Consider the following 17,046-nt stretch of genomic DNA (forward strand, 5'->3'; position numbering starts at 1 on the left):
ATTGTTTTTTAAAGTTCAAAATAGGACTTGTGAAGTAACAAACGTAGCATTTTTTATATGTACAGAGATCTTGTGTTGACTTGTTCATCATGGAGAAAACAAGATCAAGAATACTAAATGGGGATGCGGGGACACATTTTAGATTGATGCTTGGTGTGAATGAAAAGTTCGGCTACTGTGTTTTTCAGAGTGCTCAGCTGAGTGAAATCATCAGTAATCTAATTGCTCCGCTCAATCTGTCCCCCACATCCTCTCCTCTCTCTTCCAAGTCCTGTAAGCAGAAACAACTGATCAATGGCATATCTCTCAGGTAGGTGACAGTGTGGTGTAATTTTCGTTTCTTGAGGACAGGCTAGTACTGTCACCTCAGCAGGTTTTCTTTGTAATGTTAAGTCAGTCGAAACTAGTAATTTTACAGTAATAAATATGAAAAAGAGAAAGTTTGCTTCTAAACTTAATTTAAAGGTAGCAGCTTTGCATTTGACATTAAAATATTTTATCAGTTTTGTTCCTGAGGTTGCCATAAATTCCACAAGCTATTACACACATGTGAAATCTTCGTATGACAAACACAGCTGTGAAGTGGGGTAAAAAAAACACAGTAGGTAAGATCATTCATCATTGCAAACTTAAAATTGTATTTATTGTGCCAGAATGAATTCTTCTGATCTCAGTGATGTACCGTATATACTCTCATAAGCCAAATATTTTTTGGTAAAAAAGTGACGCATCAAAGAGCAGGGATTGGCTTATAAATGGATCTACCCCAAAATTTGATGATTTTAAACTCTATGGCAGGGATCGGTAACCTTTAGAACATGGCTTGCCAGGGTAAGCACCCTGGTGAGCCAGGCCGGCTTGTTTACCTGCCGCGTCTGCAGGTTTGGCCAATTGCAGCTCCCATGGGGCACAGTTCACGGCTTCAGGCCAATAGGGGTGGTGGGAAGCGGAGCGGGCCGAGGGATGTTTGGCCGCGGTTCGCCATTTCCAGCCACAGTGAGCATCACGCCTACAGATGCTCCAAGTAAACAAACGTCCCAACCCACCAATGGCTTACCCTAACAGGCTGGGAGCCAAAGTTTTCCAACCCCTGAAATATATGGTCGGCTTATGAAAGGGTCATATGGTTTTTGCTATTATTACTTATCCATCTTGGGGGGTCAGCTTATAAACAAATGGGCTAATAAACGAGTATATACGGTAATTGATTAGACTTTGGAGTATGTTGTCTGGAATAGTCCTGTTTTATGTGATGACTTTCTTTTTTTAACAATGAAAACACTTATTTAATAAGAAAACATTAAGGTATCATAATCGTATATTGCAAACATTCAGTGATTAATTTACTTTCCTGCACGATTATAGCATATTACTTTGTAAAATGAATAGCAGAAAAATGTTGGTCAATGATGTCATTTTGCACTTGTTTACAAGTTGCATCTTTCAAGATGCAAGATCTTGCAAGTTGCATCTAAAATACTATACTAATAAACATTAGCTTCAGAACAAAATTGAGGTAAGTACTATCTTTATTTTGCAAAAAATGTAAGCACAGAGGTTGTATGATCTTGAAAGATTAGTAGTCTGCTTTTGCTGAGCTGCTGAATACCCACAACTGCTGTTGAGATCAGTGGGAGAAGAGAATACTTGCCATCTGTGGAGAATCAGGCCCCTTGTGACTCCCCTAAAGTCACAGAGGGTGTTTATGGCAAAGTTTGGAGCAAAAGAGGTTTCCGGACTCCTTATCCTGTGCCTTAACTTCTGAAATCACAATATTATGGTTATCTTTGATTTGTTTAACCAAATTTATTTATAGAAATATTTTTGGAACTATCTTTTTAGAATGAGATGTGTCCAATTTTAAACTATACTTGTGGGGGGGAGGAGAAATTCCTTGCCTTCTGCTGTACGCTACTCTTTTAGTATAGTCTTGCTGTCATGTCTTAGCCCAAAAGATGTAAATTTGGGGCAGGGGGGCACTGTTGTGTACTTGCTATAGGGTTTCTAGGTTTTTGATGGTTTGCAAGTAATGTAAGAAACTTTCAACATGTTTAACTGAGGTTTGAAATAGAAAGTGGAAACAGGAAATATTGTGGAAAGTGATACATAGCAGAAGAGGGAATTTGGTTTATTTGTGCTGTCTGATTTTTAGTAGATCTGTGTTAAGGGGCTGGTTTTTCTTGTATTTGTCGGAGGCACATAGAGTGTTCATACAAGTGTCTCTTGTTTTATCAGTCTAAATAAATGAATCACTGACACAGAAGATTTGAGATATTTTTCAAAACAGTGAGTCCTTTTTTCACCGCCTTCCAACTGTGTGTAATAGCTGTCATCCGTGGGGCATGGAGGCAGGCATTGTGTTCTGGAGAAGCATTTACTACTTGTCAGAGGAAAAGGGTGGAATAAGAGAGCTGCAAAGCAGTGAAATACTGCTAGTATAAAGCAGTCCATACAAACTAAATTGAACACATTAAAAAGCAAACATTGGAGCTTCTGAATTCCTGGCTCCTACCCAAGCCACTTATGTTGGTCAGATTGACTTTTAATTCACTGGGGGCAAAATGTTCTGCCTTGATTCAAGGCTTTCGCCAGTGCACAGAGTGGTAACCCCTGTGAGCTCCCTTGACTGCAGGAGGGTTTGGTTGGTAGGTCCACCTAGGGTGTGTTTACATTGCAGCTGGGAGCGAGCTGCCCAGCCCAGGTAGACAGACTCACTCTTATAGTGTGGCCATTGTGGTCCAGGCTGGATCTCAAGTCTGTCTACCTGGGCTGGAAGGATCACTCCTCTAACGTTTTGATTCAGTGGCCCCATTCTCCCCATTATGGTGCATGGGCAGCATTTGCAGAATAGTGGTGGTTGCAAACCCTCTATATAGCTTCCCTGTATCCTTCCTTCCCATTAGAACAAAAACTTACTGTTCTTCTTCGAGTGATTGCTCATATCCATTCCAGTTAGGTGTACGCGCCGCGCGTGCACATTCGTCGGAAAACTTTTACCCTAGCAACTCAGTGGGCCGGCTGGTCGCCCCCTAGAGTGGCGCCACCATGGCGCTCCATATATACTCCTACCGGCCCACCCGCTCCTCAGTTCCTTCTTACCGCCCGTGTCGGTCGTTGGAACAGTGGAGCGCGGCTTAGCTGACCTCCACTTCCCTAGCTACTCGTTTTCTCGTATATAATTATGCAGTTATAACCCTTTTATATATATATTTGTATGGTTATACGGGTTTTCTTTGCTAACATGGTTAGTTTAGTTAGCGGGGTTCAGGAAGTAGCCCCTTCCATGAGCCCAGTGCCGGAGCCATGCATGGCTCACCGGGTTTTAAAAGGGGCCCGGCCTGCCAGAAGCCGCGGCCGAAGAGAGATCTACATGACTCCTGTTTGAAGTGCCTCAGGGCAGATAAGTGCCCCATTTGCAAGGTTTTTAAGCCGAGAACAAAAAGGTGCGGGACTTTCACTTACCCCTCCACCTTGGGCGCCGAGCGATATTCAAGCGGCGGGCAGAAGCGCCTCGGCACCGGACCCCGCCGGTACTACCAAGGCCTTTCGGCACCGACCGTCGCCGGCACCGATGTCGACTCGGCACCGCTCCCTTCCGAGGTCGAGAGAGTCTACGATTCCTGCTGGTGCCTGGCGGCTCCCCGGCACGCGCCGTGGTTGAGCCCCCTGCTCCCGCTGCTTCCGTGCCACCTGCATCGCAGCCAGAGAGCTCGCCTAAGTTGCGTTACCCGGCACCGGCACCTGCAGAGGCACCGATGACTTCGGCTCCGTCGATTCCAGTCCCCCAGGACCACGAAATCCGGTGCCTGGCAGCTCCCCGGCTCACGCCGTGGTAGAGCTTACTGCTCCTGCTGCTTCTGTGCCAACTGCACCGCAGCTAGAGAGGTCGTCTAGGATGGCTCGCCCGGCACCGGCGACGTCGCCACCGTCGATCCCGGTCCCACGAGGGCCGTAGAATCCGGTGCCTGACGGCTCCCCGGCACGCGCCGTGGTTGAGCGTATTGCTCCTGCTGCTTCCGTGCCAGCGGCACCGCAGCCAGAGAGCTCATCCAAGTCGGATCGCCCGGCGCCGACACCTGCTACGGCACCGATGACGTCGGCACCGTCGATCCCGGTCCCACGAGGGCCGTAGAATCCGGTGCCTGACGGCTCCCCGGCACGCGCCGTGGTTGAGCGTATTGCTCCTGCTGCTTCCGTGCCAGCGGCACCGCAGCCAGAGGGCTCGTCTACGTCGGATCGCCCGGCACCGACACCTGCTGCGGCACCGATGGCGTCGGCACCGTCGATCCCGGTCCCACAAGGGCCGTAGAATCCGGTGCCTGACGGCTCCCCGGCACGCGCCGTGGTTGAGCGTATTGCTCCTGCTGCTTCCGTGCCAGTGGCACCGCAGCCAGAGGGCTCGTCTATGTTGGATCGCCCGGCACCGACACCTGCTGCGGCACCGATGGCGTCGGCACCGTCGATCCCGGTCCCACAAGGGCCATAGAATCCGGTGCCTGACGGCTCCCCGGCACGCGCCGTGGTTGAGCGTATTGCTCCTGCTGCTTCCGTGCCAGCGGCACCGCAGCCAGAGGGCTCGTCTACGTCGGATCGCCCGGCACCGACACCTGCTGCGGCACCGATGGCGTCGGCACCGTCGATCCCGGTCCCACAAGGGCCGTAGAATCCGGTGCCTGACGGCTCCCCGGCACGCGCCGTGGTTGAGCGTATTGCTCCTGCTGCTTCGTGCCAACGGCACCGCAGCCAGAGAGCTCGTCTACGTCGGATCGCCCGACACCGACACCTGCTGCGGCACCGATGACGTCGGCACCGTCGATCCCGGTCCCGCAAGGGCCGTAGAATCCGGTGCCTGACGGCTCCCCGGCACGCGCCGTGGTTGAGCTCCTGCTCCGGCTGCTTCCATGCCAACGGCACCGCAGCCAGAGGGCTAGTCTAAGTCGGCTTGCCCGGCACCGACAACGTTGGCACCGTCGATTCCAGTCCCACAAGGGCTATCGAATCCGGTGCCCGACGGCTCCCCGGCACGCGCCGTGGTTGAGCGTATTACTCCCGCTGCTTCAGTGCGGACGGCACCGCAGCCAGACAGCTTATCTAACTCGGTTCGCCCGGCACCGGCACCTACCGGAGCTCTGATGACCTCGGTACCGTGGATCCCGGTCCCACGAGGGCCGTCGAATCCGGTGCCTGACAGCTCCCCAGTACGCACTGTGGTTGAGCCTGCTGTTCCCTTCACGCCGGAGATGTTACCAACGGCGAGGGCTCTCAGTGCCATGACAGAGTCAGTGCTGCCTGACCCGGGCACCGCCGGTACGGGTAATACAGTCTCTTCAGGGGACTGTCCCCTGTCAGCACAGCAGAGCGGCACCGTTCATGATCACGGTCCCGCAGACACTCCACGTCCTGTCGGCACGCCGGACGCCACTGGCAGTCCTGGTGCTGTTCTCCTCGGTACTGGTCACACTCGCTGCACCGGTCGGTATCCCGTTCGCCGACCCGCTATCGGCACCGTTCCGACCTCTGGCACCGGGGCAGGTACCTTGACTCCTGTAGCCCTTCTCCGAGTTGGGCAAGGTCCGAGTGAGTCAGAGACTCTGCCTGTGCCTTCTTTTAGTACCTCCATGGCTGTCCGGACGCGCATCCGTGTCATCCCATATGCGCAGATTTTATGCTCAGGACCACGATCCTGATATGATGGCCAGCGGGCGCCAGCCCCGAAGCAGAAAGAGGCTTGGCGAATGCACAGGCTTGGCCGCCAGGTGTACTCTGCAGGGGCCCTGCAGCTCTGGGTAGCAAAGCAACAAGCCTTGCTTAGCTGCGATAATTATAGCACCTGGGTGGAGTTTCTCCCTCAAAACTCCCACCTGGAGTTCGCTACCGTCTTGGAGGACGAGGGAAAGAAGGTTCCCAGAGCGTCCCTCCAGGCCTCGTTGGACGCAGCAGACTCTGCGGCCCGCACTCTGGCCTTGGGTGTCGCCATGAAGTGCATTTCATGGCTTCAGGTTTTAAAACCTCCGGCCGGAGCTGCAGTATGCCATTCAGGATTTACCCTTTGTTGGTAAAGGCATCTTCGCGGCAGAGACAGCCCCAGACTGCGAAGCCTGATGGACAATAGGGTCCTAATGCGTCTCAGCATGTATACGCCAGCGACCAAACGCAAGCCTTTATGGCCCCAGCCGCCATACTCTGTGCCTAGCCAGAGGCAGAACTCTGGCAAACGGCAAGGCCAAGGTGGTCGCAGACAAACGTCAGGACCCCTAAAGAGCCAAAGTCAAGGTCCTTCGCAATTACCACTGGGACCAAAGACGGACCTTCCAAGGTTCGCCTGAGGGCGGTGTACCAGTCGCAGGACGGGATCTCAATCCCGCTTTCTCCTGGCATGGCCCCAGTTACTTTCAGATCGCTGGGTCCTGCGCACGATGGAGCATAGGTACCACCTTTAATTTGCTCCAGCCCTGTCCCCCTTCAGCGGGCGAAAGGGGCAAGGGGTTTTCTCCCGTTATGCCCTAGTCCCCCACTCGAACACAGGTCTCAGACCTCCCTGGTCCTGCATGGACTCAACCGGTTTAGGATAAGGTTGAAGTTCTGCATGGTATCCCTGGGAACCATTATTCCATCCTTGCCTCCTGGGGGCTACTATACCGCCCTGGATATGAGGGACGCGTACTTTCGCAATGCCATCTTCCCTCCGCACGGGAGATGCCTCCGCTCTATAGCCGACTGTCAATACTCCCGGTTTCCAGCCATAGTCGCCGCCTACCGTCGCTGATGTCGGATATGCGTTTTTCCGTATCTGGACGATTCGCTTATCCGAGGAGACTCTGAGACACAAACCACTCAGCCCGTGGACATCGCCACGGTCTTATTCACAGGTCAAGGCCTGCGGTTTACTATAGAGCAATCCACTCTGGTTCCCACGCAGAGGTTGGGCTTCCTAGGGGCTATCCTGGTCTCCTACCTAGCTGGAGCCTGCTTATCACAACTGCGGTTTTAGGCTATGGCAACAATCATCTGAGGTCTGAAGGCTTTCCCAACGACCTCAGCTCGTTCTTGTCTCAGTCTCCTGGGTCCATGGTTGCCCGCAAGTTTGTAACCAAACACGCCAAGCTCCGCCTCCGTCCTCTCCAAGTCCGGCCCACCTCGGCGTACCGCTTGGACAGGGAGCCAATGGTCATGGTAGTTACCGTTCCCTCGGACGCCTTAGGCTCCCTAGAGTGGTGGCTAACTTCCTCCTTGGTGTGGACAGGGTTGCGGTTTCATCCGCCCCAGCCCTCACTGCCCCTGACGGCGGACGCATCATCTCTCTGCTCGAGTGCTCATGGTCACCTCCGAGCTTAAGGCCTTTGGTCTTCTAGGGAGTTGGCATTCCTCATTAATGCTCCAAAAATGAGAGTAGTCCGCCTGGCATGCCAGGGGTTCCAGCGGCAGCTGCGAGGCCGTTGTATCTCGGTGTTTACAGCCAACACAATGGCCAGGTGCTTCATAAGTATTCAGGGGGGACATAGTCCTCCCCCCATTTTTTGTCAGGAGGCCATCCATTTCCGGGTCTTTTGCATGGCCCACTCGATGGAGCTGGCGACGTCCTTTCTCCCAGGCGTTCGGAACGTCTTACCTCTTTGACTCAGCAGGTCTTTCCTGTGTTACGAGTGATCACTCTGCCCCATGTGAGGCGTCCCGCTTTTTGGAAGTGGAGATGTTTCCTCACACAGACCTGTTCGCTCACCGCGAGAGCAGGAAATGCCAGGTGTTCTGCTCCTTCCAAGGTCTCTCCTCGGAATCGCTCTTGGACGCATTCCTGATGTCGTGGAAAGGCCAACTGCATTATGCCTTCCCACTGTTCCCACTGGTTCATTAGGTCCTGCTCGAACTCCGCAGGGGCAGAGCGCGCATCATCATGATCACTCCAGAGTGGTCCAGGCAGCACTGGCATACCACGTTGCTCGGCCTGTCAGCCCAGACCTCATCACTCAGGGCAACGACAGGCTTCGTCACTCGGACCTGCAGCCTCTTCGCCTCACGGTGGCTGCTGCGTACCTGAGTCGGGGTGACAGGCAGCCTTCCACCTGGTCAACGTACCGGGCCAGGTGGAAGCGTTTCTTTTACAGCTGCAATACGCTCGATCTTGCTCCTGCTGAGGTCTCGATCCCCTCTATTTGGCCTGCCTCTGGCCTTCAGCGGCAGGACCTGGCGGTATCATCGCTGAGGATACTCTCGGCAGCCATCTCTACCTTCCAGCAGGCTAAGATGGACGTTCAGTGTCCCACGCTCTATGGGTTCGAGGCCCCTCAAGGGCTTGGAGCGCTTGCACCCTCGGGTGCACCGCCCAGCCCCGCCCTGGGACCTCAACCTAGTCTTGGCCAGACGGGTCTCTGAGATCAGAGCTCTTACGGGGGTTCCGCCGTACACTAGGTTCCACAAAGACAAGGTGCAGTTATGACCGCACCCGGCTTTCCTCCCTAAGGTGTTTTGGCCTTTCATGTTACCCACAGCTCAACGCAATGGGCATAACCGTTGCACTCCTTGGACATCTGTGGAGTGCTCGCATTATATTGACAGAATCATTTCCTCAGGTGCCCCCAGCTCTGCCCGGTAGCGGGCCAAAGGGAGGGCTTGCTTGTTTTCCTCTCGGAGGATCTCCTCTTGGGTGATGGCGGACATCCCCACTTGTTATGATTTGGCTCATATTTCCCTAAGCCACATCACTGTGCATTCTACCAGGGCTCAGGCTTCATCTGCCGCCTTGCTGGCTCGTGTTTCTACCCACGAGATCTGTCGCGAAGCTCCATTGGTCTTCGGTCCATACCTTTGCTTCGCAGTATGCCCTGGTTCAGCAGTCAAGAGAGGCTGTAGCCTCTGGCTCAGCAGTTTTATTCTGCCACATTTCACTCCGACCCCACCGCCTTTGTAAGGCTTGGGATTCACCTAACTGGAATGGATATGAGCAATCACTCGAAGAAGAAAAGACGGTTACTCACCTTTGTAACTGTTGTTCTTCGAGATGTGTTGCTCATATCCATTCCGCACCCGCCCTCCTTCCCCACTGTCGGAGTAGCCGGCAAGAAGGAACTGAGGAGCGGGTGGGCCGGCAGGAGTATATATGGAGCGCCATGGTGGCGCCACTCTAGGGGGCGACCTGCCGGCCCACTGAGTTGCTAGGGTAAAAGTTTTCCGACGAATGTGCACGCGCGGCGCGTACACCTAACTGGAATGGATATGAGCAACACATCTCGAAGAACAACAGTTACAAAGGTGAGTAACCGTCTTTTTAACTATGGACAAAGCCATCTGTGTCTGAAGAGAGGGTAAGATTTGCCCTGTGAGTTGTACCCAGCTCATTAACATTAAAGAGGTAACCTTGCTGAGGAAAACCTTGCATGAGAATGAGCCTTGCTTTTGGTGTATTCCAACTTTGCTTAATGCAGCTCCCGACATCACATCCTTTTGCCAGCAGGTGGAAAGAGTAAACAAAGAGAAATTCATTGTAACCTCCTCCTGTAAATGAAGTTGTGAGGACTGAGCGCACACACTCTTGACAGATCCCCACTGTTGGGAGCATGCATCTTAACTCCTTTTTGTCTAGCAAACAATGACAGTTGGGCTTGCACATGTGGCATGCACCCCTCTATGGATCCAAACTGGGAAAAGGTATATAAAGGATCTAGTCTCCAACTGCTCTCAATTCTTTTTTCTGGCAGTTAGCACAGGAGTCTCTGCATGGTTATTCATCTTGACTGCACTACAGACAACCCATTTTTCTAAATGCTTCTATTTATTTGATAGGTTATAGTTAAACAACATTTAAAATTGATTAGTAGGTTGGTGCTTGGCTTAAGACAGCTAGGTCTGTGTCAGTCATTGCACAATTCCAGATTGGTGTTTGTCCGTGTAATGCGCGGTTCTCATCTGGATATCATCCATTTCCTGTTCTAGAGTAGTCATTGTCCATTCTATTACTTCTTGTTTTGTGGTGTCCTACAATATTTTGATGCAGATGGTGTGCATCATGAGAAAATGTCTAGATCAGGGGTAGGCAACCTATGGCACGTGTGCCAAAGGCGGCACGCGAGCTGATTTTCAGTGGCACTCACACTGCCCGGGTCCTGGCCACCAGTCCAGGGAGCTCTGCATTTTAGTTTAATTTTAAATGAAGCTCCTTAAACATTTTAAAAACTTTATTTACTTTACATACAACAATTGTTTAGTTATATATTATAGACTTAGAGAAAGAGACCTTCTAAAAACATTAACATGTATTACCAGCATGTGAAACCTTACATTAGAGTGAGTAAATGAAGACTCGGCACACTACTTCTGAAAGGTTGCTGATCCCTGGTCTAGATGGACCAGCACACCAAATGCCTTCAGAGCCTGAGGGGGGGAAAAAATCTAAAGAACAGACACCATGATCTGATCCTTCATCAGATCTGAAGCATAGGAAGAAGTCAGATGACGTTTTATCTGCAAACAGACCCTCCTCAATCTTTCTCTCTTCCATCCTTAAGAAATGACAACATGGATCTGGGCAGTTGTCCAGTGCAAACTGATCCTTCACTTAGTCATTTCTCCAAGGCTTCTTGCCTTTGATTGATGACTCCAGAGAGTTTTCACTCTCATTATTTTCTAATCTCAAATTAAACTGAGTGAGTCCTCATTCTTTTTATTATAATGGAGAGCTCAGATCAAAATCATGTGGAAATTCAGGTTTTGTATGGTTAAGCTGGCCACTGTTACTCCTTCTATAAATTGTCAAGATTGATTCTAAACTCTTGACAGAAATATTTTCTGTCAGGGCTAAACGTAGGAAATACCTTGGATTCTGGGTAGACACACAATCCTTGTGCTTCAGTGTGGTCCTCAAGTCTTCATCAAATGCCTCATGGTGATTATGGCCCATCTAAGATACCTAGCGATACAGGTAACCACAAATCTCTTGTTTGTCAAGGCCCAGTCTCCTCAGTGAGTTTCTTCCTAAAAACATAAGAATAGCAATACTGGATCAGACCAATGGTGCTCCTAGCCCAATATCCTGTTTTCTGACAGTAGTCGATGCCAGATACTTCAGAGAGATTGAACAGAACGGAGACTTAGGACACCCAGAGCATGGGGTTGCATCCCTGACCATCTTGGCTATTCTCTATTAACTTTATCTAATTCTTTTTTTAACCTAGTTATACTTTTGGCCTTCACAGCGTCCCCTGGCAATGAGTTCCACAGGTTGACTTTGTGTTGTGGGAAGTAGTACTTCCTTTATGTTTTGTTTTAAACCTGCTGCCTGTTAATTTCATTGGGTGACCCCTGGTTCTTGTGTTATACGAAAGGGTAAGTAACACTTTCTCCACACAATTCATGATTTTATGGACTTCGGTCATATCTCCCCTCAGTCATCTCTTTTCCAAGCTGAATAGTCCTAGTCTTTTTTAATCTCTCTTCATGTGGAAGCTGTTCTATATCCCTAATCCATTTTTGTTCCCCTTCTCTGTATTTTTTCTAATTCTTTTTCAAGATGAGGTGACCAGAACTGCACACAGTATTCAAGGTGTTGGCGTACAGTGGGTTTATCTAGTGGCATTATGATATTGCTGTTTTATTATCTATCCCTTTCCTAATGGTGCCTAGCATAGGTTTTTTTGGCTGCTGCTACAAATTGAGCAGATGTTTTCATCTGCTATCCATAGTGACGCTGAGATCTCTTTCTTGAGTGGTAGTACGAGCAAAGGCACAAAGCATCGTTTTTAACCCCGGAACAAAGGGCATAGTCTCCCAATGAAGTTGGGGTGGGCCCCAAGTGGGCCGATGGGGAACTAACTACACTAACACTAATAACTAACTATACAAGAAAAACAAAGAGAAATAATGAACTGTACAGGAACGGATGAGAACACTCTTGTAGACAAACTATGAGCACGGAGGAACAAGGATTCTGACTCTAACAATGCAGTGGTAAGAGGGAACCAAAGGGCCGCAACCCTGCACGTTCTCATATAACCTTGCCTGGAGCATGAGGTGACGTACTACGCACATACAGGTCAATGGACACTGCTGCAGAAATCTTCCAGAGCATGGCGCAAATGCGCACCCATGATTGGAACACATATAGGGACCATCACTAAAAAAAGAATAGCTAATATAGACTCCTTTGTTTTGTATGTATAGTTGAGATTATGTTTTCCAACATGCATTACTTTACACTTATTAACATTGAATTTCATCTGCCATTTTGTTGCCCAGTCACTCAGTTCTGTGAGATCCCTTGTAACTCGTAGCAGTCTGCTTTGGACTTAACTATCTTGAGTAATTTTGTATCGTCGGCAAACTTTGCCACCACAATGTTTTTTTCCCCTTTTTCCAGATTATTTATTAAATATGCTGAACAGCATTGGCCCCAATACAGATTCTTGGGGGACCCGGGTATTTAACTCTCTCCATTGTGAAAACTGAGCATTTATTCCTACTGTTTTGTTTCCTCTCTTTTTAACCAGTTACTGATCCATGAGAGGACCTTCCCTCTTATCCCATGACTCCTTACTTTGCTTAAGAGCCTATAGTGAGGGACCTTGTCAAAGACTTTTTGAAAGTCCACATACATTATATCTACTGGAGCACCCTTATCCACGTTTGTCGATCCCCTTAAGGAATCATAATGGCACTGAAGTAATTGCCAGGATCACCTCTGGAGCCTTCTTTAAAAATTGGTGTCACATTAGGCATCTGTTTGTCTGGTACAGCAGCTGATTTAAGTGATAGGTACATATCAGTTCTAATCATTTCATATTTGAGTTCCTTGAGAACTTTTGGGTGAATACCATCTGGTCCTGGTGACTTACTACTGCTAAATTTAATTCCAAAACCTTCTCTATCTACACCTGAATCTGGGACAGTTCTCTGTATTTGTCACTTAAAAAAAATGGCTCCGGTGTGGGAATCTCCCTCAATCCTCTGCAGTGAAGACCAATGCACAAGAATTCATTTAGTTCCTCCACAGTGGCCTTTGCTTCCCTGAATGCTCCTTTAGCACCTTGACCATCCAGTGGCTGCACGGATTGTTTGGCATTCTTCCTGCTTCTGATCTTACGTTTGTTTTTGCTCTTTTAATTTTTTTTTTTTGTCTTTTGCTAGCTGCTCTTCTAATTCTTTTTTGGCCTTTTTATACATTTATACTTGACTTCCCAGAATTTATGCACTTTTCTATTTTTCTAAGTAGGATTTGACTTTCAATTTTAAAAAGATACCTTTTTGTCTCTTAAAAAAAATAAATAGTTAAACTCTGTTTAGCCATGGTGGCATTTGTTTTGGTCCTCTAGAGATTTGTTTACACACACTCACTCATTCACTCTCTTTTAGTTTGCAGTTTGCAGGCATTTCAGGCTTGTGATTGTTCCTTTTAATTTCAGTTTAACTAGCCTCCTGATTTTTTTTTTTTTGTAGTTCCCCTTTTTGAAGTTAAATGCTCTGTTTAGCCATGGTGGCTTTTGTTTGGCCGTCCTAGGGGTTTGTTTTGTGTGTGTGTGTAATATATATATAAAATAATATTAAAATATACACACACACTCTCCCGCAGTCTCCTGAGGATGTTAAATTTAATTACATTATGGTCGCTACAGTTGAGCAGTTCAGCTGTATTAACCTCTTGGACCAGATCCTGTAGTCCATTTAGGACTAACTCAAGAGTCGCTTCTCCTTGCTGGGAGAATTTCCAATTCATTTTGCATAGAACTTTTCCTTCACTAAGACACAGAGACTAACTTTCATAGGAGCAGCTGTCAACTTTAGCATGTTGGCTGCTTTCTTACCAGGAGAGAGACATTCAAAAATACATAGCTTCAAAAAAGGCATGAAAATAACCTTTTGAGTCTTCTGGGCTTATGGCCTCCTGCACATACGTGAGTCTGTTTCTCTTACTGAGAATGTGGGCTCTGCAGTCCTGGCTAAGCATCAGTTTCAGAACAGGAAAAGCCAATCTACTAGCACTGCTGAGAGTGCCACAGCAAATTCAAGAATTCCACATCTGGTGGTGGTTAACTTCCAATATCCTCTTGTAGCGTCTCATTTTGACAGCCATCTGAATTTCCATTTATGGGAATGGATACCTCAAACCTGGGTTGGGGAGTCCATCTGGGCGACTTTGTCAGGGAAACCAGACTGTGTATTGGAGCCCCGAACAGTGCTACTGGTGCTGAGACCTTTACTTTCTTGTACCAAGAATTTGTGAGAAAGCATAGCCACAGGTGTTACTTCAGTGTATATGGGGGAGGTGAGTTCTCACAACAAATATTTTGGTGGCTGCTCTGACAATTTTTCCTAAAATATTTAATTAACTTTAGAGGAAAAAAAAGAAATATTGCTGTAGACATGTCCAAATCGTTTTAATTTGTTTATAGAGATTTTTTGAAGACTCAATAAACATAATGTACAGTTGTCTCTGTTCTTTATTTAGAGTGACTATGTTTCCCTGTGCTGAATACAGGACACCTGGTAAAATTGCTAATATTAAGTGAGTGTAACGGCAATCAATCAGAACTATGCAGTGCAACCCTTCAAATTAACATCCAGTTGATTTTTTTTTTGTTTTGTTTTTTAAGATGTGCTAGCTAGTAAGTCTGCTGCTGTGAAAAGTGATATTTGTATGTTTAATATCATTTTTTCACAGCGGACTTACTCAGCTGGGGCAAACCTGGGGACAAATTAGGCCCTGGATGGGGAGGTGGGTAGGAGGCAGCAGAGGCAATGGGGGAAAGGGATGAGGGGCTGGGGGATTGTGTGTGTGGGGGGGAATGGGGTGTAAGACTGGGACCAGAGTCTCCTGCTTCCCCACTGTCTGCAATTTGGGGGGCGTGTCATAAACAGATAGCTAAGGGTTAATGTCTCTTTCACCTGAAGCACCTGACCAGAGGACCAATCAGAAAACCGGATTTTTTCAACTTTGGGTGGAGGGAAGTTTGTGTCTAAGTCTTTGTTTTCTGCCTGCCTGCTTTCTCTGAGCTTTGGAGAAGTAGTTTCTACTTTCTAGTCTTCTGTTTCTAAGTGTAAGGACAAAGAGATCAGATAGTAAGTTATATGGTTTCTTTTCTTTGGTATTTGCATAAATATAAGTGCTGGAGTGCTTTGATTTGTATTCTTTTTGAATAAGGCTGTTTATTCAATATTCTTTTAAGCAATCGACCCTGTGTTGTGTCACCTTAATACAGAGAGACCATTTGTATGTATTTTTTCTTTCTTTTTATATAAAGCTTTCTTTTAAGACCTGTTGGAGTTTTTCTTTACTTCAGGGAAATTGAGTCTGTACTCACCAGGGAATTGGTGGGAGGAAGAAATCAGGGGAAATCTGTGTGCGTTGGATTTGCTAGCTTGATTTTGCATTCCCTCTGGGTGAATAGGAAAGTACTTTTTGTTTCCAGGACTGGGAACAGAGAGGGGGAGTCACTCTGTGTAGTTTCACAGAGCTTGTGTCTGTGTATCTCTCCAGGAGCACCTGGAGGGGCAGGAGCACCTGGAGGGGGGAAGGGAAAAAGGATTATTTCCCTTTGTTGTGAGACTCAAGGGATTTGGGTCTTGGGGTCCCCAGGGAAGGGTTTTCAGGGGGACCAGAGTGCCCCAAAACACTCTAATTTTTTGGGTGGTGGCAGCAAGTACCAGGTCCAAGCTGGTAACTAAGCTTGGAGGTTTTCATGCTAACCCCCATATTTTGGACGCTAAGGTCCAAATCTGGGACTAAGGTTATGACACCAGGGCCCAAGCCTGCCGCTGGGGGATGGAGCCTGCTTCTGCATGGCCAAGGTCCAGGGCTGGAGGAGGCAGCGGCAGTCAGGAGCGATGCGGAGTGGGGGTGGTTAGTCTGGGGCTGGAGCCGAAACCCAGATCCAAAACCCTCATGGCCAGGAGATGGAACCTTCCGCCATATGGCCGAAGCCCAGGACCAGAGGCAGCAGCGGTGGCTGGGATTAGGGAGGCAGAATTTGAGAGGAGTTGGGCTTGGCAGCAGGGCTTCTTACTGAGTCATTGACTGTGCTGCCCACTTCCCAAGTCCCAGCCCATCTTCCCTGTTTCTTGGACCTCTCCTCCTACTGCTTACTCATTTCCACAATTAGTTCTGTTTTTATTAATGATACTATTAATAACAATAAAAGAGAGAAAAGAAACTGTTAAAAATAAAGTTCAATGTGTAGGACCTTCACTGTGGAGTGGAGTTTGGGACTTGGACAAATGGGAAGGAGTCCATAGAACGAGGCTGCTGCTTTAGGCTCTGGGACCAAACAACCAGGCTTAGCAGGGAGGCTCAGTACCATGGGCCTCTGCCACCCATCCCAGCTCCCCAGCTGTGTAGTATGACTCTGTAGCTCCTCCCATTGATACCCAGCTTGTCTGTCCATATACACTCCTATACGGCTCAACCTTTAAACTTTGATAATTATCAATGTTAGAGAATGTCACTCTTTTAAAATGGCATGGGGAATGGGAGTCAAGGAGCATCAAGAGGAGACATTAAGGGGAGGAATGGAAGAGAAGAGCTTGTGATCATGAACATGGAGAAGGAGCAAGAGTCCACAGGGCAAGGAGAATTCAAGGGTTGGTGAGGTATGGAAGTGAACATGGGACAGGTATAGTAGGGGATATAATAGTCTAGGAGGTAGAGATATGGGCTACAGGAGATAAGCAGAATCCCAGAAGGCAGCCACCTCTGTCCAGGAAACTGGATGTTCTTAGAGTGCTTGCTCATATCCATGCCAGTTAGGGGGGCACGCGCTGCGTGCACGTTCGTCGGAAGATTTTTACCCTAGCAACAGTCAGTGGGTCGGCTGGGCGCCCCCAGGAGTGGCGCCACTATGACACCAGATATATACCCCTGCCGACCCAACCACCCTTCAGTTCCTTCTTATTGCCCATGTCGGTCGTTGGAACAGTGGAGCGCGGCTTAGCTGACCTCCACTTCTAGTTTAGTAATAGTTAGCAGGGTTCGGGGAGTAGCCCCTTCCCCGCACCCGGTGCCAGAGCCGATGCCCAGCTCACTGAGTTGTAAACCGTGCTCGGCCTGCCACAAGCCAATGCCGACAG

General features: G+C 48.6%; 1 protein-coding gene across 4 annotated transcripts in view; it reads left to right on the plus strand.

The window, feature by feature from the left end:
- KANSL1L (KAT8 regulatory NSL complex subunit 1 like) overlaps nucleotides 1–17,046 on the plus strand; it is a 108,029-nt gene that overhangs the window by 36,078 nt on the left and 54,905 nt on the right. For all 4 annotated transcript variants that reach the window (XR_004002650.1, XR_004002652.1, XR_004002651.1 and 1 more), the window contains exon 5: nucleotides 189–310. Coding sequence is in view for 1 of the 4 variants with exons in the window: in XM_030580476.1 (XP_030436336.1) it covers nucleotides 189–310 (122 nt within the window). In the remaining 3 variants the exon portion in view is untranslated. The remainder of the gene's footprint in view (nucleotides 1–188; nucleotides 311–17,046) is intronic.

Source organism: Gopherus evgoodei, chromosome 11, assembly GCF_007399415.2.
Source record: "Gopherus evgoodei ecotype Sinaloan lineage chromosome 11, rGopEvg1_v1.p, whole genome shotgun sequence".
In the NCBI taxonomy this organism is placed as follows: domain Eukaryota; kingdom Metazoa; phylum Chordata; order Testudines; family Testudinidae; genus Gopherus; species Gopherus evgoodei.